The sequence below is a fragment of the Geospiza fortis genome, unplaced genomic scaffold, assembly GCF_000277835.1.
Source record: "Geospiza fortis unplaced genomic scaffold, GeoFor_1.0 scaffold157, whole genome shotgun sequence".
In the NCBI taxonomy this organism is placed as follows: domain Eukaryota; kingdom Metazoa; phylum Chordata; class Aves; order Passeriformes; family Thraupidae; genus Geospiza; species Geospiza fortis.
Genome location: NW_005054314.1, coordinates 355,349 through 379,293, shown reverse-complemented (window position 1 = coordinate 379,293; position 23,945 = coordinate 355,349). Strand labels below are relative to the sequence as shown.

The 23,945-nt window shown below is 38.0% G+C and overlaps 1 protein-coding gene across 4 annotated transcripts in view; it reads left to right on the top strand.

The window, feature by feature from the left end:
- KLHL13 (kelch like family member 13) overlaps window positions 1-23,945 on the top strand; it is a 69,316-nt gene that overhangs the window by 24,022 nt on the left and 21,349 nt on the right. For 2 of the 4 annotated variants that reach the window (XM_031056097.1, XM_031056098.1), the window contains 3 exons: window positions 21,329-21,470; window positions 22,668-22,800; window positions 23,079-23,275. In XM_031056097.1, the coding sequence (XP_030911957.1) occupies window positions 21,329-21,470; window positions 22,668-22,800; window positions 23,079-23,275 (472 nt within the window). Of the gene's footprint in view, window positions 1-7,057; window positions 7,446-7,925; window positions 8,039-21,328; window positions 21,471-22,667; window positions 22,801-23,078; window positions 23,276-23,945 lie in introns of those variants that run through there. The other 2 variants (XM_005419798.2, XM_005419799.2) reach the window with 2 other exon arrangements.

Below are 23,945 nucleotides of genomic sequence, written 5' to 3'. Positions count from 1 at the left end.
TGGCTTTTAATGAAACTGAATCATTACAGACATGCACAAGAGCAGTGGTCAAGGCTTTGTTCTTGCCTCCCCATACCAGTTCTTCTCTTTTCCTCAGGGTCACTTTCTGTAGGTGTGCAGGACCACAAAAACACACCATAGTGGATAAAGATAGTAGGATTTAGAGAATGCAAGAGGACTAACAGATTCCATATAAATAATGCAAGAATGAAAGAAAAAGCCCAGAAACTTCCACTTTAAGAATATTTCCAAAAAACATTCCCCAACACGTGCCACCTGTAGTTTGCAGTTTGCTGTCTGTGGTGCAGGAACTACTGAAGTTGTTAATGGCTGGTGCTCAGTCCTGGCTTCTGTTCCATTACTAAATTGTTTAATATATTTACAGCATTTGAGTCTGATGTGTAAATGTGTTTAGGCATACTTTACTAAAATAAATTGAGCAGCCAGCAGACTATAACAGCTGTGGAGAAGTTGTTTGGAAATAAATTCTTTGTAGTTCACAGTTGACCTAGTAAGAATAACTGTTGCTTCAGACAATTATCTTCAGCAGGGTCAGTCTGGCTGCTGTGACTGTGCATTCAGTTTTCTGTGTTGATTTATTAAATATAATCACCTGGGGAAGATGAGCCAAGTTCTCTGAATAAATTGATGCTAATTCAAAAGCACTTCTTCCTAGTGATGTGCTGTCAGTAGAGTACATGGACTTAGATCAAAAATTGGGAACCTTCATTAGCTCACTTTAGTTTTACCTCCTACTGAGTGTTTCAAGACCTTATATTACCTAATAAATTTTACATAACAGTAATTTATCCAAGCAAAGCTGATTTTTTTTTTTTACTATTATAACCGGTGTCTTGTAATTAAGTTAACAGTGCATCTTGACAAATCTTACCTCAATTTTAGAAAAATCTCTCTTCAAGAATACACACAAGAAAATCTAAGACATCCATAAGTGGCATAAAATAAAGCCCACTTCCATGGTAAGAAACACACACTTCAGAATATTAGAAATGTTTCTGAGACTTTTTGTAGTTACCAAATATACCTGAGACAGGCTTTAATATTTTAATAAATGAATGCTTCCAAATATTTAAAGTGTGAATACTGCAGGGACTGAATTTGTGCATTTCTTATCTCCCTTTTCCTACAAGTTTTTAGGAACCTGACGTAGGATTTGAGCAAAATTATTTTACTTAAATAGTTTTAAAAATAGTTGATTGTGACCTTATAGGATATGGCATGAGTTTTTTTGAATCTTTGCTGTTGCTGAATGATTTCAGACATTTCAAACCCGGACTATAAGATTTTTTTTTTAATTTATGAATGATGCAAAGACCATCATTAGGGTTATGGACATTTGAAGAATGTGTGAAATGGAGAAACTAATTTCTCAACATGATTCCTTCTCAGCATCTTTGGTTTGTTGAAGAACATATACTTACTTTGGTAGTCTGAAAATCATGTGAGAATTTGAATCTCTCCTATCTGAGGTGTGTGGAAGGGAAGGGGAAGTGCCTGTGTCAGATGCAGGGTAATGTGTATTTGTCAAATATATATAGAAATAATGTATGTCTATATATATAGTGTGTGTACGTATGTGTGTATATATATATGCACACACATGCTATATAAACAATCCCATATATAGAGTATGCATATGTATATTTATGCATAATAATTTTCACTGAAATTATGCATCCTAAAATGTTACTGCAGCAATTTCCTCATTTATACAGAAAAAAATGCTGAGTGAGTGGATAGAAAATGGTAGGACTTCTTGTTAAACACATAGGAGATACCCTCACGGCTTAATATTTAAAGATTTGGGGATTTCTTTTCCTGTTTGAGAAAGGGCCCCACATATTGCTATAGAGACAGGAACCTGCACTACTTACAGCATTTTGACAGCAGGAGGGGTTGGCTGCAAACCCAGTTTGTCTCACTTCTTTATGATTGTTCCTTGTTCCATGAGCAGTCATTCCAGTTTAAAAGAATTAAATTTATTTGATAGTAACTACTTTGTAAGCATCTCTGATCCATTTATGAGATGAGATTATGGATGGATCCATTTATTATCCATCACATGCACCTTGGTGTCTACAGTACAACTGCTTCTAAAAGCTGCTGTAACTTCCATCTGATGTCTGAGGGCCTTTTTATTCCCAGTTATAAAAAAAAATTGAGATAGTATAGCAGGTAACAAGTCAAAGTACAGGTGTTATTGTCAGAACTGACTTTAGCTGTTTTAAAGCTAATTTCTTAATGAAATTTAAAAAAATTAATTCAAAAACTGTTTCTTTGTGAGATTTAGTAAGATTTCTTTGTAAGACTTTTGATGTTTCTAGAAAAGTTGCCATTTCAGTAAAAGCATTGCCAGGTGCATATTGCCAGTCTTTTTCTGTACTTCAGTATTTGGGGAATGTTTCAGTGCTGCTGTGAGAGGACTGCAGATGTGACTGCAGTGGTTTCCTTTGGATTCCTCCTTAGGCAAAGATTTGTTTTCCCTTCGTATGAATTTTGGTATGAATATTTTGAGATATATGGTCAAAGAAATGGTATTAATTAACTGACTCATATATAGGGCAGTACTGTCAACACCATCTTTTAATTATTCTTTTCCAGTAATTGGAACAGCTGCAGTTTAATAGACTCAAAAGCCAGAGGTAGAGGCATGAGAAGCACCCATGTGAAGTGGAAAGAGCTGAGTAAGGAAGCCAATTAAATTATCACACAGTTTTTTGGGAACCTGTAAAGAAATGTTACACATCCTTATTTGTTCCTCTTCAGTTTCTAGACTTGTGCCTTTGCAGCCATATTTAAATTGCTGAAATGATTTGGATATTGAAATGATTACTGCATTTGAGCTCCATGCCTTTGGGAATATTTTCCTGGATTTTGGGGGTTCTGGTTTATTTTCTTCTGTATCAAAATGCTCTTGTGTGGTGTAGGATGCATCAGCTCAGCAGGCTGGTGGTTTGAAGATATAGAAAAGGTGAGAGCAATTCCTCCCTATGTGAAACTGATTTTCTGCCTTCAGTTTGGAGTGAGCTCTGCTGCTGTTAATATCATAAACCAGGGATTTTATCACATAACAAATGCGCATTTTAAAATGGAAACATGCTTTTATATCAATGAGTTTTTAGAACACAGGTGTGGGGGGAAAGAATCTCAGAAGTTTGAATATGTTTACTGGTCTAACCACTACCATTTTAAGGTGTTTTTCTTGTTGCTGAGTCTGGCATCTTCTCTTATATAAACACCCTATCAGTAGGAAATAGTTTGTGACCCAAATATTAAGACCATTCTGTTGTCTACATTTCTAGCTGAAAATGGGAGATGTACATCATACTGTCACCGTAACTTTGGCTTTTTCTTTCTGGAAAGCTTAAGAAGCCTGAGGTTCTGGAAGTGAGAAGACTTTTCAGGTCATGCTAGGAAGGGTTTGGAAGACTTGAGAAAGCTGTGATTTAGCATAACCCTTCTTTTCACCTAGTGCTTTCAGTTCCTCTGACACCTAAGAGATGAATAAAAGGAGACAGGTAAGTAGCCTGTTAAAGTGGAACAGCAATTTTTTAACCACAGCAAATCACTTGACTGAGCAAGTATTTTTTTCAGTTTTGTTTTTAACAGTTTAAGAGCTAAGGAAACTGATGAAATTCCAGCAACATATCTAGAAGTTTACTTTTATTCTGCTTGGTTTTCATGCAACAATTCAGGTGGCATTCAAAGGTTCACAATAAATACTTTCAGACTAGAACAGTTTTCTATTGCCTGGGCTCTGGTACACAGTTTTCTGCCTGTGCCTTTTTCTTCTTTTTTGAACAACTGTGAAGGGAAGTCTTATGGGAAATGCAGAGATGGTTTAGAAGTTTTGTTGGATGCACAGATGCCCCAGAACTGTGAACACAGTGGGCTATAAGAGGACAATGTGTTGACAGTTGCTGTGTGTGACACAACGTGGCAGCGCGTTAGCATTCAAAGGAAGGAGGAGGATATCCCCAGAAAAGGAAGAGAGTCACAAGGGACATAGTTTTAGCTGTGTTCCTGTTCTGAAAACCAGGGAGAGCTTTCAGAAGAAAAGATGCTGTGATCAGTGCCTTGGCAGGGGAACTCTGTGTGTGATTTGGTCATGTGCTTGCTGAGTGTGATGCTGTGTGCCTGCTCTGCTCATTTGGGGCTAAATTTTGCTTGTTGGTCAATAGTGAAGCAGGATGTAGGTGCAGGGATGGAGGGAGAGGGTGAGGAAATGATTTCCTCTCTAATCACAAGCACTTTTCAGTCTTCTCTCTGTGGGATCAGAGCTGCACTGCTGTTCTGCCCCAGCCAGGAGCTTCTGGCCTCACTTAAGGTCTCAGCTCTCTAAAGTGGCATCCTGGGATCTTGCCTTTGGTGCCATTATTTACTTTTATTCTTCTTATGCCACCTGTTCCTTTCCTTTGTGGCTGAGTTTTGTGCAGAAATTCGTGATACTCTGTCAGTTACTTGTCTATGCTCAGTGCAGCTTTGGAAACATGAACATGGAAATAGCTGCTTAAACCCCAAACACTTTCTCATCTTTTGTGCACAGAATTAAGGATGCGTGGCAGACTTGGATAATAAGTAGAATGTAACTTCAAGCAAGTTATAAATAGTAGATACTTTTAATTTTGAATGTGAACATGCTTGTGAGAAAATTACAGAAAAGCCCCTCAAATGGTCCCAAAATTATGTTTAATCTGTGCAGTTATCATGGGATTTTCAGCACTTAGGAGTTTTAAATTTAAAGCACATCTCCAGTTTGTCTACCAAGTTGATATGTTTTCAAAACACTTCACTGGAAAATATTTTCTCAGCAAGGAGTATTCTGCACAGAGGTGTAATGCTGCTTTTGGCCCTCAGAATCCTTCATTTGAGGATGAGTGGCAGAGCTATGTAGTATGAGAACAGAAAAATGTGTATTCAGTGGTACAACACACTCCAGGAGATCAGATTTCTTTTCCCATATATTTAAATGTGCAGCTAAAATGTTATTTTGAAGTCTTAATTAAAATATCAGAATTATATACTGAGATGTTCTGTTGACTTAGGAATAGTCGATGCAAAGCATAAAATACATAATAATAGTAGTTTCCTTGTGAATATGCAACCAATCTGTGACTGTCAGGAAGAAAATGGGATTTGATTTATTTTTTTTTCTCCTTATGTGTGGATAGGTGATTCATTTCTCACATGGTTGTTCTTAAGCAAGTGACAAGTATTTCCCTATTTTTAGAGTACCTGGCACTGCTGCTTTCTTCAGTTCTGGATTTTGTACATGAGCTGTTTGGTGGAGTAGTTTGTGCTGGACTTTGGGAGGGGATTTGGTTGGCAGTGCTTGGAATTCCTGTACTTTAAAAAAATTTACTGTTTTTTCTGCTGAGGTTTTATTTACGTTGTTTGTAGAGTAAGTGGAAAAGTAAGTAGGACCAGGAGCACACAAAGGAGAGCAGGTATTTGAGCACTCACGTTGCCCTCTAGGGTGAATGATCTTGCTGGGGTCAAAAGTGAGAAGTAACTGATTTCTGTGCCTGTCTGGATTGACTTCAATGTCAGTCAATGCTTGGGAATGACTTTATGGCTTGAGTTGGATTTTATTTTACTGATCAAAAGAGTATTTCAGGAGTTACTCCTGAAAAAGGGGTCCATTGATTGTCTTTAACCTCATTCTTTTTTTTTTAAATTAGTCATGCTGCTCTTAATAAATAAAACATGTGAAGATCTCCTTGGGGGTGGTAGAGCAGTGGAGGCAGAGGCTTTACAAGCAGTTACCAGTTGGCTGCACTCAGTGTGAGGAAGGGAGTAACTGTGTTTGCTTTTTGTATTTTAAAACACTTTCTGTATAATGATGAATGCAAAAGCAAAGCTGAGTGTATGAATGCAAATTAATGATTTTTTTTAAATTTGTGATTATAATAGCTGCTATCTGACATCTTTCAACCTGATTTCTAGACCTTCAGTGCAGAGCTGGCACGATGTAGTAGTCTGGTGTTGTGTGTGTTTGTGACTGGACACAGTGTGTAGCCAGGCCTGCCTGTTGGCATGTAAATACTTGAATTCTTTTGCTAAAAGTATGACTGTGCTAAAACTGCATAGATGTTTTTGCATGACTTTGTTTCTTAATAGTCACAGCATATAAACACTATTGTCATACACAGAGGTGTCTCTTCAGCATCCCAGTTCCTGTGAAATTTGTTGCCTGGGTTAATGCTGCTCATTTGTAATTTAGAACGTCAGAGAAGTGGGAGAGAGACCCTCAATTGTTTGGCCAAGGGGTGCATCTGGTTTTGAGTGAGGTTGTCCTGTGTTAATTCCTTGCCTTTGGATTTGGTAACAGCTTGCCCAAAACTATTTTCAATAATGGTGATCAGGAGCAGCAATTATATCCTGGTGATTTCATTCCAAAATTGAATTTTCATGGTGAAAAACATTTTGTAACAGTGAAACTTAAAATGTTTCACTGTTACAGAACCCTATCAGAGTGTTGTTAAATGTCACTAGAATGAATAAATTTATAGACATTTGTAGAAATAGCTCCTGGTTCAATTCTTTATTGCTAAGTAGCGTGACAGGGTGTTGGCTTTTTAATGAGAGGATTAAGCTGTCCTGATGAATAGAAAAATTGTCATGCTGTACAGAGACTATTCTGAAATCTGCAGACTAAATATCTTAGTGTTGGTTTGGTCTGCTCTGGCGATACATTAGAGGTGATGTATTTTTTCCCTGTAAGGTAATCAGTATAGCGGAATTTCTGCCTTCTTTTCCCTAGAAACATGCTCTGCTTCTGCATAAGATGCTATTAAACTCCCCAGTCCCTTTTTAATAGCTTGCCTTCCCTGCTCCCCGCTGTCGTCAGCCCCGGGAGGTCACCAGGCAGAGCCCTGAGCTGCGGAGCCGTCCCTGCTGGGGACCGGCGTGGCCCCATCTGCTTCGTCAGCTCTGGAGGCAATTTGGGAGCTGCTGGGGGGCGTTGAGAATTAGATTGTTGATAGCGTTCCTACAAAGACTGCTATTAACAGCCTGCTAGTCTCTGCTTCTCTACTGCAGAAGACAGAGTGATATTTGTGTTCCCATATCGTGTTGTAAAATGCATGAGATTTTGCTCTTCCTCCTTGGAAATGAGAATAGGAAAATGAGAGCATCCTGAACCAGAAGCTATTAGAAGAGCATGCAGAAACCTGCAGCGATTTCTGCTTTATTTTGTCTTCCTAGCTATGGATTAGAAGGACTGATTTTTGCAATGGGCTTTTTCTATAATGGCATTCTTGTATTGTTTGGTCAGAGCTTGCACAGGAGGAAAACAGGCTGCTGAATTTAGTCACTGATCTCTATTAGCCGTGGCCTAAGGCTATGCTGAGATTTATATCCCATTTGTATTGTTGCAGCTCAAAAGAAGAATGTTCAGAGGATGACAAGTGTATTCTGAGTAGGTATGTTGTTTCATTTTCATATGAAACCCATTTTTTTTTCTGCTTCCATTGGTCAGAAATGAGGTTAATAGGAAGAGAATATAGTACAGTGATGCAGTGTCCCTGTTAAGGTAGAACAATAGCATCAGAAACCGTACTTTAAAAATTAGCTGCTTTTATTAAATAAAGCTGCATTATGCTGGTGTGCAGAGTGCAGTCTTTTCTTTTTTTTTCTTAACATATACTGCAGTCAGTGCTTCCCTAACGAGGTGGCACTATTGTTGAGTTAGAAGGATAGAATCATCATATTGCTTTAGGGGACAGCAGGATTTAAAAGGAGATGCCTCACAGCCCTGTTTTACAGATTGGAAGCATCGGTTTAAGGGCATTGGCAGAATCATTTCCTTGTTCTTAGCAGCAGCCACTGCTGTGTCAGTAGTGTGTGGAATGGAAGTCCTAGTTGGTAGTCTGTTATGGAAACGCTGTTTACTGTTATTGTAGTACCGTGGTGACAACATGCCATTGAAATGGAAAACGAGCTCTCCTGCTATCTGGAAATTCCCAGTTCCTGTGCTTAAAACATCCAGGTCATCGCCACTTTCTCCAGCATACATGTAAGTGAGAGAAATGAGGATAATAAGGTGGGAATTCTTTTTGTGAGACTACCCTGTGGCAAAATACCCTGATACATATTAAATGACATTGGCACTCAGAATTTTATCTTGTTTGCTATGTAGACCCCCCTCCTGATTTTATCCTGGATGTTTCATGATGGATGTCGTGTCAAGTCTTTCCCTTTTTGTTGAAATGTAGAGAAATTGTGCAGATTAAGCTCTATTCATAATGATACTGTGTATGTTCATTTGAAAAGTTTGTGGTGGTGTTAATTTGTAGAGCTGATCTTGAAATGACAAGTTTAGCTTTGAGGCTGGCAGGCTTTCTATATAGTGTATATTTGAACGTTTCCTTCTCCTGACTATTTCATTTGGAAATTGAGCTTGAAATCACCTGCTGTATTGTATTGCACTTTTGTTCGTGTGAGTTCTTGTAGAGGTGAAATCATCCTGCTTTGGTCTTGTGCTTTTACTTAAAGTCTTAGCCTTAATACGAATTGAATGTCTTCATAAAAAAGTTACAATAAAAGCTTATAACATAAATTTGAATCATTCATATCTGAATACTTACGTAGTTATACAGGATGTCAGTGTAAAGTAGCTTCACTATGTGCCTTTGTCTTGCCAAATCCTGATGCAGCTTTTGTTCACCTTTTGTTGCTGTGAGTTCTATGTTAGCATATACAGGTGGCTTTTTTTTTTTCTTTCTCTGAAATAAAACTACTAAGCTCAGGGTGCTGAATTCCTTCTGCCTTTATTTAAGGAAGCAGCTCTTCCAAACGGAGGAGGAGTTGCTTTAAAATGCCCAGGTAGCAGTGTAGGTGACTTTTCTATCTGGAAATTGCTGTAAAGGCTACTACTTTCCAATAGACTTCCAGCCTAATACCTACGATATTAGTACTTTTAAGCTTGTATTGTCTGCTTACAGACAGGCTTTTTCTTCAGTTACAGTAGGTACAAGCTGTAAGAGAGAGGTGCACAGGTCCTCTAAATGTTTTTTAATTGTTGCTGAGCGTGGCATTGTTGTGGTGGGGCTGAAAGGATGCAGCGCCATGTGCAGGGTCACTATTGTTCTCAGAAACAGAAAGGTGGGGAACAAACCTGCCTGTACAAAACCTCTGCTTTTAAGATTAATTCATCTATGGCAAGATGTGGATGTGTTTCAGTCTTTTTATGGGAATCATCAAATATACTTAAGGCTACCAAAAGGGAAGCTGTCTCCTATAAATTGCTACCTATTCTGAGTTGTTAAACAATATGACTTAAATATAAGGAAAGTATCATGATTATAAGAGTTGTGAGACATTTGAACATGTTTCAGGGAAACAGTGTCATTAGTGTTTTATCTTATGCTGTTGTTTTTAAACTGTAGTGATCTTAAATGCAAGAAAAATCAGAACTAGCCCAGTCTGATGTCTCTGCTGCTGAAAGGCAGCATTTCTTTTGTGCGTTGCCTTTAAGGTGCAAATCTTAGCCCTGAGAATGCTCCAGCCTTTGTGATGGGGATCGTGTGGCTGATTATCCCAGTGTGTTGAAAGTACGAGCAGGTTTAGTGATCATGTTTAAACTATATGATGCTGAGCTTATTTGGAGCATGAGAAATATGTGATCTGCAGCCTTAATCATCTCTTGATAATGAGTCAATGTATCTCAATGTTTATGGAGACATTTCTTTATTGGCACACAGACCTGGCATTAGGAGGACTCATATATCTAACACTAAAATTATTCATATATTTTATTATAAAGAATGAGAAACATTACAAAATGGCACCTATTTGATTAAGCAATATAAATCAACTAATTAAAAAATCTTGGGCTGGCCAGTAAAGTAGGTGATCAGATTAATTACTTTCAGTGTAGAGAAAACAGTAAATTTGATAGTGTTTTATATAATCCGATGATTTTCATATTCATATTTATAACTTCTGTTGTAAGTAGTATACTCTGCACACTGGCAAAGAGCTTATGTTTTGAGTAAAGGGTTGAGGAATAAGTGGTGTGTGAAATGGAACGTGTATTGATGTCAAATAAATGACCATAAAGCTCTATAATTCACAGATGAACACTTTGTTCATATTTTGGATCTAGGGTATACAAAGGTATGATTGAGCTTTTAATCCCTTTGATACTTGACATCTAAATCTTACAAAATAAGGGGTTTACTGTAGTTTGGAATGCAAAGTAGGAAGGTCTTAAAAGTGTTTTGTTTGGCTTTTTTTCCCTTGTATTTAAAATGAAATTCCAGTTTTTCAGGTTCCTCTAATGAAGTTGACCTTAGCTTTAAAAGCTTCATCCTGCTTATGATTTACAAGCCACATATCTAGAGATTAAACTGATGATCAGGATGCATAGATTTTATTAGAATTTTTTTGGTCTGTGTACCCAATAGCTGAACTCTGCCTCGGTTTCCCTGTCTCAAAATGCTGAGGCTGGTGATTGTGAGCAGGTTTGGCTTCTTGGCTGAAGCACCCGTGTACAAAGTGCCACTGCAAAATGTTGGCTGTCCTGCAGCTGTGCAGGCTTAGCTCACTGTCTGCTTGGGAAGTTTGTGGTAGTTGCTGATGGGGGAAGATGAGTGTGAGGAGCTTTTCTGGCAGAGTTCTGTGCTGTGGGGAACTTGTGGCTGGGCAGTAGCTGACGTGAAGGACCTGCAGAAGGTGAGGTGTGGTCAGTTTGTAGGTGAGGATGTGGTTCTGTCGCTGGGAATTCTGCTTGGTTTGCAGGAGCTGGTGCCCCTTTCCTCACAATGGGAAGGAGCAGCAGGGGCTTGCTGCCTCTTGGCTGGTGGATTTCTATACCACCAGTCATTTATTAGGGATATTTTCACGACATCCTGACTGCAAAGAGGTAACTCTTCACATTCCCTGACTGCTGCTGAAACTGATCCAGAGTAGCTTGAACTTTCCCCAAGCTGGAGAGATCCAGTGACATTGCTTAGGGAAAATTAAGCACTATTAGACTTGGAAGACTGGCATGTGCCAGTATCTGTAGGTGTAGTGCAGCTGGCTGAGTGCATGAGTTAGGAATGCAGCTGTGGGTACATGCACACGCCTTTGTCAGGCTGCATTTTCTTTTGTGGCACTTCTTTTGCTCGGGTTTAGAATGTAGATGCTGTTTGTCAAACATTGTGAAAGCTGTTACAGCAAGTTTATGCACCACTAGTCAAATCATATTCATACTTGTGGTTGTGTTGACTGTGTGGAGAGAGACCTACGTGACTTTATGTATTAGGTGGACAGTTTCAGCAAGGGAATAAGAGAAACGGAGAAAGTGAATAGCACAGACAGTGAATAACACTTGAAAAAGTGATGTCCCATGGCATCCTGGCTGTTATTTAACATGACTGCCAAATGTTTAAAAACAAAAAAGCAACAGTGACTGACATAAGCAGAGGTTAAGAATTAAAGCACTACTACAGTAAGGGTGAGGAACAGTCCTGAATTAACAGCTTTGAGGCATAAAGGAGCGTGGGTCCCACTTATTGTTCATGGTACACAGCATCTCATGCATTAAGAACTAAGAGAATTCTTTCTTATTCACACCAGTAATGTCTTTTTTTTTAATTTTTTTAATTTATTTTTTTAATTGTGCACATCTTCCATTAATACAAATAGAAGAGATGTTTTTGGAAACTCTGGAGATTAAAGTGCTATGATGAACGTCTACAAAGAATTCAATAATGCAAAAATACTATTTGCAAAAATACTTTACAGAGGATTGTTCTGCTACGGTTATGTCATGCAAGAATAGTCTTAGCTGGTTTTTAGAAAGTTAAATGTTCAATTAAGTGGTTTTAGTCATCTGCATGCCAATTTTAAATATAAGTAAAAGAAAAGAATTCTTATTTCAGAATAATCCACTTGTAATCTTAGTGCCTTCTATCCTTTCACATGGAGTAATATTAAATGGAAACTATCCTTTGCATGTGTTTTCATAAATAACTGACTAATATTAGGAGAAATAAACAGATGTAGTATTCCAAATGTATTGTTATCAAAGGGTTTACTACACAGTCTATCCTGAGTCGTGTGGTTATGAAATTTGTCTGATAGGAAATGCTTTGCTCTAATGGAAATCAGTTGCTTTGCAGAAAGGTAGAATAAATTCTTAATTTATTAAGAATTCTGGAGTAAGCAGCATTAGATTTAGCTTCTGGAGTAAGCAGCATTAGATTTAGCTGCTTATATTGGTTATACAGGTTAATGCTTTTGTGTCTTCTTCCAACTATCTGCTTTGCTCTACAATGAGCTCTTTGAATTTATCCTGTACAGTGATATATACTTAAATGGGAGAAGGTGTGTGTGTGTGTAATTCATCAGACCACCTGTACTAGTTCTCTTTGGTGAGACCACCCTGTCTGTGACTGCTGCTTTCAATGGTCATTTTTAGGAAATGAACCCTTTTGTTGGGCTCCTGAGCATTTGACAGGCTACTTGATATTCACGTGCCCCTGTCTTTGGCAACATTTCCATTTTATGACATTGCTTCCTAGGTATTTCAAACTACAACATGTTGGAAGTCAATGTGCAGCTCACCTCAAATATGTTTTAAACTGATCTGACAATACATGCAAAAAGATGAATTGGATGAGTGGGGAGTAGAAGGGGCTTGCATCATACTAGTAGGAGACTGCTTTTAATCGCAGAAATTTTGTGTATAGAGTTCTCCTTTGTGCCTGTTGGTATTTCTTCTGCTCTTTATATAATAGCTATTTCAATAGATTATTCTAAGTTTGGAATTTCATTCATACAGCAAATATCAGTGCTGTAATAAACTGATAAAAATGAGAAAAAACCTTCATTTATCATGAAGTCTTCTGGGGCTGCTGTTTTTTCTGGGGAGACTTTATAGGGGATGATGTGGCCTACAGGTCTCCAAAATTACACACTTCTCCTTATACAGCAGGATGTTGCAATATTGACATTGTGTTGTGACATGGTAAAGCATCTTTATTGAATTATCTAGAATGTGTTACTTAGCCTGTTCTGCCAGCATGACAGTTCTGCCAGGTTGTTATTTTTGCCATTATTTCTTTGTTAAGGCAAAAAATCTTGTTCTCCAGTCACGTTCTACTCATTGACTTTTCTAGTGTTAAGTGATATTTTCTATTGACATTTGGAGGGAGCTACCTATGGATTTTCAAAACGTGCTTGGTGAATATTTGGGTTTTAAAATAGTAGTTGCTTGTTCTCAATGGTAATAATGGGAAGTGTAGTGTAATAATGTGTAGCTCTCACACTAAAGTGGAAGTGTTGCATCTATGTTGCTGCTGTCCAGCAGTGACAAAGATTGTATCAATGTCTAAATTGCACTTGTGGTTTTTCATGGGATGAACAAGTCACATGCCTCTCTTATCTGGCATGCATAGATCTAAATGCTTTATCACATAGGGGGAAAATATTTTATAATTGAAAGTAATTAATGCACCTCTACAGACAGACTGCAATAAAGGAATGCTGAAACATCTGTGAGAAGTGACAGAGCAAGAGGAATGGTAGATAAGGACCCAAACCCTAAAGTCAGAATCTTACTGACTTTGAAGGTATCAGAATTATTCTAACCACTATATAGGGAAAAAACCTCTAACACTCTTGAGAGGAGTAGTTCCTAATTTGGTTACCGGAATACAGTGGGATGTGTGGTCTATGACCAAATATTGAATGTGCAGGTGCCTCCTTAGACCTCAGTTTGTCTCTAAGGAGCCACTGTGTTAATTTACTAATTTCTGTGTGTGGAAACAAAGGACACACTGTAATCTGCTGGTGCGTGCAGAATGTTTTTTGTGTTTTGTAATACACAGGAAGTATTAAGCTGCCTAGTCAAAATTCTTGTTTAACTCTTGAGTACTTAAGACCAAATATAAAGAGCAGAAAACATGTGCAGTGTTAGTCCAGCCTGAACTGTGAAACCTCTGACTCTTCTATTTTACCTTTTTCAACATTAAGGGAATAAAATAGTTCTCCTTATGTAGAAAAGCCACAAAATGTGTATTTCCTTGCTTTTTCTGTTTCTAATAGCAGGAATCAACAAACTCCAACTTTGGCAAAAAGTCATTAGTGAACTGTTTCTAATTTAGCATCATTAAACAATGCAAGTCTGCAGATTTAAGCCACGAATGGCTCAATGAATGCAAACCCTTTGTCAAACAGATAAATGTGGATGTGATGCTAAGGCTCCCAGAGAGATTAAATGCTGTTAGGAACAAAAGCTTTATAGCAGTGACTGAGCCAAATATTGCTTTGTTTCTGTGGAAAACAAATTTGAATTAACCAGCAGGCTGTAATTGTGCTGCAAACAGCTTGAGACCTGTGATTGTTTAGTTGTTTAAGAAGGAGTTTTGAAGGGAATATTTTCTGTGTGCATATTCTTGGGCAATTGTACCTAAACAGTTGATGTTGCTCGGTCCTCTTCTGCTGGCTTTGTGGCAACTGATCTTCTGCTGGCTTTGGTCACAGTGTGGCCTTACTAGAAAGTGATACAAAAAGGTTTAAGTGATGTTGATTGAGATCCACCAGTGCTGAAAACAGTGAGACTGTCTTCAATCACCTGAGTGTTTGTAGTAATTCTCATCATTTCTGTTGATGTGAGCTTGTGTGCTTGGACACAATATGGTGATTGTATGTTTAAGTCCTAAGAGACTTGACTGTACTGAAAAAAAAAGGAAGGAAAGGTTAAGGCCTGACATTTAAGTACTAATCTCCAAAACTAAGCACGTCATTGTCCCTGTCCCTCAGGTGAGGTTGGGGTGTTGCTCCCCTTATAGCCTTGCTGCCTCTGCTGATGGCGCTGGCAGAGCTGCTCAGGCTCTGCTGCTCCTGTACTGACTTTGCCTTCACCTTTTTCAGCTGGTCACTGCAGTGAGCATCCTGTGCTGTGAGTGTGTCCGAGCAGCAGGTGAAGCTGGAGCACTGCCTGCCTCTGCCCATCAGTGTCTGCCCACAAGTGACTTTCTTCCTTTCTGCTGGGTTTGGGGTGTTTGCAAGTCCTGTATCCTCATCACCTGTTTCCCTTGGCCAGAACCTTGTCAAAGTAAAAACCCACTTCTCACTGCTTTGGTCTATTGTATGGGGCCTGTTCTTATGTTCTCTGTTACAGAACACCCTCACTTTAGAGGAAAGGTGGAAAATGGGACACCTATTTGCTTTTTAACTTAAGAAACAGTAAGTTTTACTTTGTGACTTTCTCCTGGAGTGGAGATTTAAAAGAGCTCAGAATGAAGTTACTAAGCAAATATTTTTAAATGTTCTGCTGTTACTGCTGCCCATCTAATGTATGAAAAAGATGAGGTGTAAAAAGTGAAATATTAAAATATAAACAGCAGAGCATTGTCCAAAGTGAGCAGTATTCGGCACTAGCTGCCATTAACTGTTTTAGGAGATTGCATTCACAGTAGTTACAGTGCAGTGATAATTCACTTGAGGCAGAAGGTCTGTAAACTTCTGATTGTGGCAGCCCCTTTCAAGTGAACCTAATTAAATGGCATTTAAAAGAAAGTCAGTAGCCTGACAAATACAAGGTGTTTTTAGTTTCAGCAGCAGCCTCAAGTTCATCTAATAAAAAGTTGATTTTTAAACTGTTCAGTAGAAACAGTGACATCTGAAGCCAGTAGTGTAGGACAACTGGTGAAAGTGATAAAGGAAAGAAAGGCATGATTCCCACTCCTAATGCACTGTGTGTGTCACAGAGGTGATCCATGCAGAGCAATTTAGGTCCTGCCTTCCAGTGTTGTTCTTGTGTTCATGCTCCATTTGGCTCTTGAGCAGCAGCAGTGGCAGTTCCTGTGTGCCCCAAAGCCAGAACTGGAGTTTGAACCTGCTCCTTGGTCTGTGGACAGGAGTTAACTTGCTATGTCAACCCACTGGCACAAAAATGACCTTTTCTCTTCCTTTTCTCTCCTAGCTGGAGTCATGTATCTGTTTTAAAATGTGAACTTGCATTTCCTATAGAAACTTTTTTGTAATAAGGAATCATTAGCAGTTGATAAAACCTGGTTAGTTTTACTGGGTTGCTGATACCATAAAAGAATTAAATTAGAAGTTCTTGATAAAAAGTAGTAATAAAAGGAAGTGATGTTATTTTAGGGGAGGACAAGTATAAAAGTAACTTCTTTGCCTGAATAAAGGATTTCTTGAAATTGTATGAGTAGAAGATATGGAATGGAAATGTGAAATACTGTGATTGCATATTTTTTTCATCTACATTATGTTAATATTTGAATTTCTTAAAAAATATTACAAAATTTTCTTTAATACAATGCTGCCCTGTCAGTTCTGCTTACTGAGCTCCAAGGTGGCCAGGTACTTTGTTAGGGAATTCCTAAATTCATTACTCAGGTAGTTGGAACATCTGTTCATAATGGGAAGATGGCAATATAGACACTAGTTTTTGGCTTTTTTGGAGACTAAGCTTACTTAAATACTCTTTAGCAGATTATGCATACAAAGTAAAAACTTACTTGTATTTTACTGGCCTTTTTATTAATAGGTTGGTTAGCGAATTACATGCATAGGTGCACGCATAGGATAGCCCAGGGATGTGCCAGGTTTTGGTTTTTTTTGATAGGTCATAAAATCATAAAGATTTGGCCTGCAATAAGAATAACCTAATATGAAATTGAAATCTCTGTCCTTGTTACCTGATAAATACCAGAGTCCTGGCACATGCCAGGGCTGATTGCAGCAGAAGCCATTTACCAGTGACCAGAACACTTGTGGTCATGGTTCATTGAACAGTAATTTGACAGAGAAAATAAGGTTATAGTCCTTTCAAAAATGAGCTATTGAGCTTCACCAAATTAAGAACTCACTCTCTGGCCGATCTGGCTTTGGCAAAGCTTTTACTGAGTTATGTAAAGACTGGATTTTAAATAAATTGGAGAACAAGCACTCTAAAATATCTGTGGCTGTAGGCTGATCTCCTTACTTTGTTTTCAAAGAGTTTCTACAATAGTCTGAGAAATAGATGAATGGATTACTGATGGAAATGAAAAAATCCTTAATAATATTCTTAGTTGCCTTGTTCTTATTGCATCAGAATAAACTCAACTACTTCTGAAGAAAATGTCAGAATATTGGTTTATTTCATTTGTGCCACTAAGCTCTACAAAATGGCAACTGCATGATTTGAATATTCTATTTGAGAATAAAGTCTATCACAGTTTTCAAGGATCTTTGCTTATCATCACCTGAATGCCTCTGAACTGTTTTAACAGGTTAATACTTGCTAAGTGGTTTAGAAAGCAATTTGCCTCTGTGAATCATATTGTAACTCCAGTCAGTGAAATCTGTCAGTATTTGCTGGAAAGTTAAAGCATGTTAATATCCATATAATGAACACTCTGTATTTCATCACCACAAAAATATCTGTTGGAAGTACTTGGAGGATTAACTTGGAGTCATGAGAAAAGCACATTTGGTTGCAGCCTCTAGGAAAAAACTGTGCTGTACTTGAAAGGATCAACATGTGGTTAGAAAGAAAATTCTGATTCAACCTACTTTGTGATAGCAACTAATTAACCTCTGGCACCTTTCTCTGAGCTGCAAGCCACTGCTTCCCAGAAGTTTCAGAAAGTCAGGCAGCTCCTGTGCCTTCCACTTGCAGTGTTAATATTCATTTCACATTCAATTCCAACGTTCTCTTGGCTAACTACAATGTTAGTCTAACTACTGTAATGTTCAACCGTCTCCAGACCAAGTATGTGTGTTGAAGGTGATTTTAACATCCACATTTAGAGCAGCTTGTGGATTCTCACTACATGGTACTGTAGTTTTAACTTCTTTGGTTTCCTAACTTTTTAAAACTCTGGTTAAAAAAAGTACTGCTGTACTTCTTGTTTAATGATTTCTATTGACCAGAACAATAGAATTAATTAGAAAGTGAATTAACTTTCTCCTTTGGTAGTATGCTTAATTGTGATATACTGTACTTAAAGTAAAAAAAAAAATCAATATGTTTATCTTCATTACTGTTGAGTTAATGATAGTGCTTAGTAGACCTATGTTGATAAATGTAAATAATGCCTTTGCTAAGTGTCCAGACAAGACAGATGTACTTACTGTGGTTTTGTTGGGAAGTCAGTTGGACATTCAGCTCATTTCCCATCTGTTCTGGGTGTGAATGGCAGAGTTATTTCTGAATCTTAATGTTACAGCCCCTGCAACAGAACCTACATTCTGAATACTTCAAGATTTTGTTGCAGGGTATGTGATGCAATGCTTGGGTTTTGCTTTTTATGTATTGCAGTTTACACAGAGTTTAAGCACTGTTGTAGTTTCACTTTGTCTTAGCAAGCCAGGTTCTTGGAGGTGTGTGGAGATAAATGCTGAGCTGCTACCAAGCAAGTGACAAAGGCAGAATTTGTGGTTGCTCTGGGAGTGCTCTTTCCTTCTTGGTGAATGTCATAGGGCTGGAATTCAGGGGATCAGTGCCTTATTGCCAGGTGTTATTGCTGACTTGCTTTGGAACTTCTGCCAAACCCAGCTCCTGAATGTCACTTTCTGCAGAAAGGAGAGAGTCCTCAGCCCTCCAGAACTGCTAAGCTGTAGTGGTGTATTTAACAACAACAAATCAAACAAAAATCCCCAAGTCCCCACAAAGAAACTAAAAACCCACATCACAAATATTTTTTGGTCATAGTTGTTTAGATATAAGCCAAACCCCATATAGGATTAATATAATCTGCTTGTCTTTATTCACACAGAATCGGCCAAGTTAATGTTTAGGACTAGAATTGTAAAAGTTATACTCTGGTGAATTTTTCTAGTGTGGAATTTGCAGTTTTTAATGCTTCATTCACATGTGCAAGTTTCTGTCCATACATAACAGTAAATGTAGAAGAGAAATAGTGAAAATCTTTTCTGCAGAAGAGCTTCAGGTGGTGAGCGGCTGAGCTTGTGGGTGTGATAGAGAACTGCTCATTATATATTGAAAATCAGGTAGAGAACTGCTTATAGCCACACCAGGCATGTCAAATGTCTACTTTTAGGTATTGCAAGTATTTTATTATTTATTATATCCTCTCTGTTGACTGTCCAGTTTTAACAAGGCATTGTGTTCTATGGAGGATAACCTGTAGAGAACAGAGCTATGGGAAGTTGTGTGTCATGTTCAGAAAAATGCTTCCATTATCCCAGCTGTCCTTGGAATAAATGAATTATGCTCAAGGTCTTTGCCTTCATTTGTAAAACTTATGAATTATGCTGTCTGTCAGGAAGTCAAGCAGTGATGTGGCAAACATGGTAAAAAGCCCACTCCAAACAGCCAAGGAGGTTGGTTTACTTGTCTGTTTCTTTTCATAATGATTTTAAACGATATATTCACTTTCTATTTTCTTCCAAGTTCAGAGAAAGTATTTTAAATACTCCTTCATGTAACATCTATCTGATCTGACATTTTGGGAAGATGCTTCAAGAGCAAAGAGTCAGATTCATGCTTGTTGAATCTGTTGTTCTTCACGCCCACACTTGCAAGTCTCCCCACATTATTTTGTATTTCTTCTCCGGAAGACAAGTACAAATTTAGAGAGTGGATGTCCTTTGAAATTATGTAAGACTCTTGCCTCCATGCGATTGTATGAAAACTGAAATAAACAGAACTCACCAAACCCAAAACACCCTGGAACTGAGTGAACAAAAATATTTTGTGTCGTGAGCCAGCAACCGCTTGCTGCTCTGTTGCATAGTTGTGTTTGTTGGATGCAGAGATAGTCTGGAGAGCCCTTTTCTAAGGTATACCCTGTAAACTTTGTTTAAATGACTCTGGATTTGTTTTGTAAAATAGAGATAATTGTGTTTCAAAAATAGCACAAATCTTGCATGCTACAGTTCATCCACATTAGTTTATTCAGCTGAGTACATTAGAAGTCACAGCTGCTCAGATGTACCCTTGTTCCTACAATGTTATGTCTGTGTGCATAAAATCTCACTGTTTCAAACCCATGTACTCTGTTGAATGGTGAATTTGTTTTGAATATGTTTTTGTAGCTGACCTTTTGTACTCATGGCTTTGAACAAGGCGCATCAATGCTATGAGGGTAATATGAGAGTTTCAGAAAGTGCTCTACGTGGTCTTTGTACCTGAGGAAGGTGGGGATAAATGTTTTTTTTAAAAAAAATAATGAAAATTATTTTTCTTCCACAAATTCCAAATTTGTCCTTACATAGTGATCAAAACTGGGGAAAAGGAGGGGGATTTAAGCACATTCCTGTTACTTAAAGTAATTTCTGAAACTAGTTTGAAGGCCAGCGTTTTAACCTGCATGTTTAAAATTTGGAAAGCTTTCTGTATCTGAAATTTGCACCAGTTATGTCAAACTAGCTATAAATCTTTTTTGAGATATGGAAATACTTGATGGAAAAATGGAGATGCCCTATTCTGTGGATTTATAGCTTATGTTTGCTAATTAAAATTGTGTACATATTCATTAGACCTCTATACAGGCTCATGGGTAGAACATTAAAAAATCACAGAAATTACAGAAAGTAATTGTTGTTAATATTTCTGTAGAAGAATTTTATTAACATTGTATAATAATTACAGGTTAGCATAGTTAGGCTCTCAGATGTAACCTAATTCATAACTGAAGATTAAAATAGTAGGCTAATAACACTGCAGTAATTCTTTAACAATTCTGCCTAAAATTAGCTTGTCCTGTCTAGATTTGGACAGTAATTGCTTGGAATCAAATCTTAAATTAAAATTATGAAGTGTTTTCCTGGACAGTAGCACAATACTCGATATCGTATCCTGAAGGAGTTCTAATTGTGTGTTTCTAAAAGCAGGTTAAAGACTCCAACTGCAGCTTGAAACTCCATGATGTATATTTTCTATTATGAATAGTCATGCATGGATGAGGTAATGCAAGCTGTAAGAATGAAAATACTTTTTTTTTAATATTACAGTTAGAGTTTCAATGTTTCACCAGTTTGGCAAGGACAAGCCAAGATGCTTAATTTTGGAAACCAGATGAAACCTCTGTACACATCCTATAATACTGGATTGTAGAAATAAGTGTTCAAGTGTCTAAATCAGGGAGCTGAGGATGGAAGGAAAAGGAAAAACTTACAATCAAAAAAACAGTTATGCCTTTTTAGAGACTGTTAACCCTTCACTTTCTTGAATTAGCTGAAGGGAACCACTAAGGACTGATTCTGTTGCCTGCTGATTTTTTTTTTTTCCTGTAGCCCCTGTGCTGTTACATTTCATCCCAGAAGACTGTGGGTTTAGAACAAATGATCACTGAATGAAAATGACTTTGGTCTTGAGGTATCTCTGTTCCAATTCCCTTAGATCCCTGGTGGAAGAGGAGGATCCTCATATGAAAGTGTCTCTTGGCAGCAGCGATATGGGCGTCTCTGCCCACCTGCAGTCTTCGAAGACAGGAACCACCAGATTTTTCACCAGCAATACTCACAGTTCTGTGGTGTTACAGGTAATTAAATATTCTCTTCCTGTATTGAGCTGTACTGAGAATTTTGACTGCTCTATACAATATGTTCACTCAGTAGATTTTATTAGTCTAGTAATTCCTATAAAGCCTCAAAAACTCTCATGTTTTTGGGCTGTCAATGCCCACAAGCAAGCATGGCTTGGAACTTGCTTTCCTGTGAGATAGAGGCTTAACTTTTAGCAGCAGCTTGGGAAAAAAACTGGCCTTTTCCTGGGGTCATATCCCAGTCCACTCTCAAATTCTTGGAGTTTAAACGTTGTTACCTCTGCCATGACAGCTGTAGCAAAGAAGCTCAGTTAAATACCACAATTTAATTGCATTAGGCATGTCCCTAACAGGCAGAGCCCTGCCAGGTTTGGTGTAATGCCCTGTGCTGGGTCTGACTATGGCACTACTGTGTAGTAGAACATCTATACAGACAATATTTACATTCTTGCTAGTATTAGAAAAATACCAGTTCAAAGGAAAATGTTTGAGTTTCTGTCCCATGGTGAATGAAGGAGGAGAGTATTTCGTCCATCCTCCAGTATGCACAACCAGGAACATCTTTGGAAGAAATCTTGCTCTAGGATGCCACTGTAGATGATTTTATTTTTTATTACAGTTAGATGCTCTAAGTAATTCAGAGATCAGGTGTATAATGGGAGCTTATTTTGGAGTTTTTAGCATGTCAGCTTTGGTAACAAATTTGATAATCATAGAACCAGGTAACTACTTTCCTTTCAGGTCACAGACTTTTGCAGCCTGTTAGGTTGTAAACCCCTTAAATTGCTGTGGAACAGAATTGTATCTAGAATGCATATGTGACCAGAAGGGGTAGGTCCAAAAAAGATAGCAGTCCCTACCTGAAACAGCTGCTATTGTGAAAGCTTACAAAATAAACTCCTTCCTGAAAATAACTTAATTATTTGAATAAAACTACTTTCTAAGGCTCAATGTACTTGGCATTCATCAGCTGTATCTGGAAAATAATGATTATTCTGCTTGTTTTCAGTGAATACTAATCATTGAATATATTACAGATAATGGTTTTAAGATGACAACTTATCTCTTTGTCACTTTTTTGGACCTATGCTACACATGTACATGAAATTAAATAAATATTTACATAAGGGGAATAAGAGATTCCTGCTCTCTTCCCAAATCCAAGGGATGCTTTGCATTGTGCTTTTCCTGCAGGGCTTTGACCAGCTGCGAGTGGAAGGTTTGCTCTGTGATGTGACGCTCGTTCCTGGAGATGGTGATGAGGTGTTCCCTGTGCACAGAGCAATGATGGCTTCTGCAAGTGATTACTTCAAGGCCATGTTCACAGGTGGTGTTTTTATTAAAGCCATGTCTGTCTCCAAATTGCTGCTCCAAATTGCTCTAATTCAGACACTCAGACACAAGTTCAGTGCTGAGTTCACTGATTTTTTTTGTGAATCAGTCCAGGACTGCAAACAAAACTGTGGACTAAACATCTCTCTCTGCTATTGCATATGGGGTTTTAAAATTAAATTTTAAAATTATATTTGAATTATCTCTAAATTTGTGAAATAATTTTAACCCCACCAAAATGGTCATTTACTTTTACCTGCATGTCTGTTTCAGGAGGAATGAAAGAACAAGATTTAATGTGCATTAAGCTTCATGGTGTGAACAAAATAGGCCTAAAGAAGATCATTGATTTCATCTATACTGCAAAACTTTCCCTTAACATGGACAACCTTCAGGACACTCTGGAAGCTGCCAGTTTTTTGCAGATTTTACCTGTTTTGGACTTCTGTAAAGTATTTCTTATCTCTGGGGTAAGACTATTTGTTTCCCATTTACAGTGTTTAAAGCCTTGGTATGTAGTTTTGTTTTTTCTTCTATAATGACACTGACTTCCATAATAATCAAAGTTATGTCTAGAACTTGCCATTATTCACAGCTTAGATTCACAGAAAACAAATTTGCTTTATAGTTTCCTTGAAAAACCTGGTTTTCTTCTGAGCATTATATACAGCATGAGTTTGATACAAATGTTTTACCACATTGAAATTCTTCCCTTACATGTCTGATTTGAGATGTTTCAGTGTCTCCCTGCATGACTGCACTCACTCTGGCATTATCTGCTTGCTGCATTCATTAGGTGTGCTTCAGTTGCAGTCACTTTATTCCTGTATTTACAGCCCCTCCACCTCAATGGGGTGCAGTTACCTGTTTTCTGACTCTAACTAGGATAAATGCAATATCCAGAGAGGATCCCTCAGTACCTTTCCTGTCCTGCCAGCAGTGAGGAGCTCCTGCTCTGTGGGGCTGTAGAACAGCAGTGGTGCAAGAGCAGTTCTGCCTGGAGAGACACTCTGCAGTTGTTTTTAATGTTCACTGGAGGTTTTCTAGTGTGGATGTTAAATGCTTATATATCTCACTAGAACTCTGACTTTAACAGGTCTGTTCCACACAAATTACAGAATTATTTGGAAATCAGCTTTT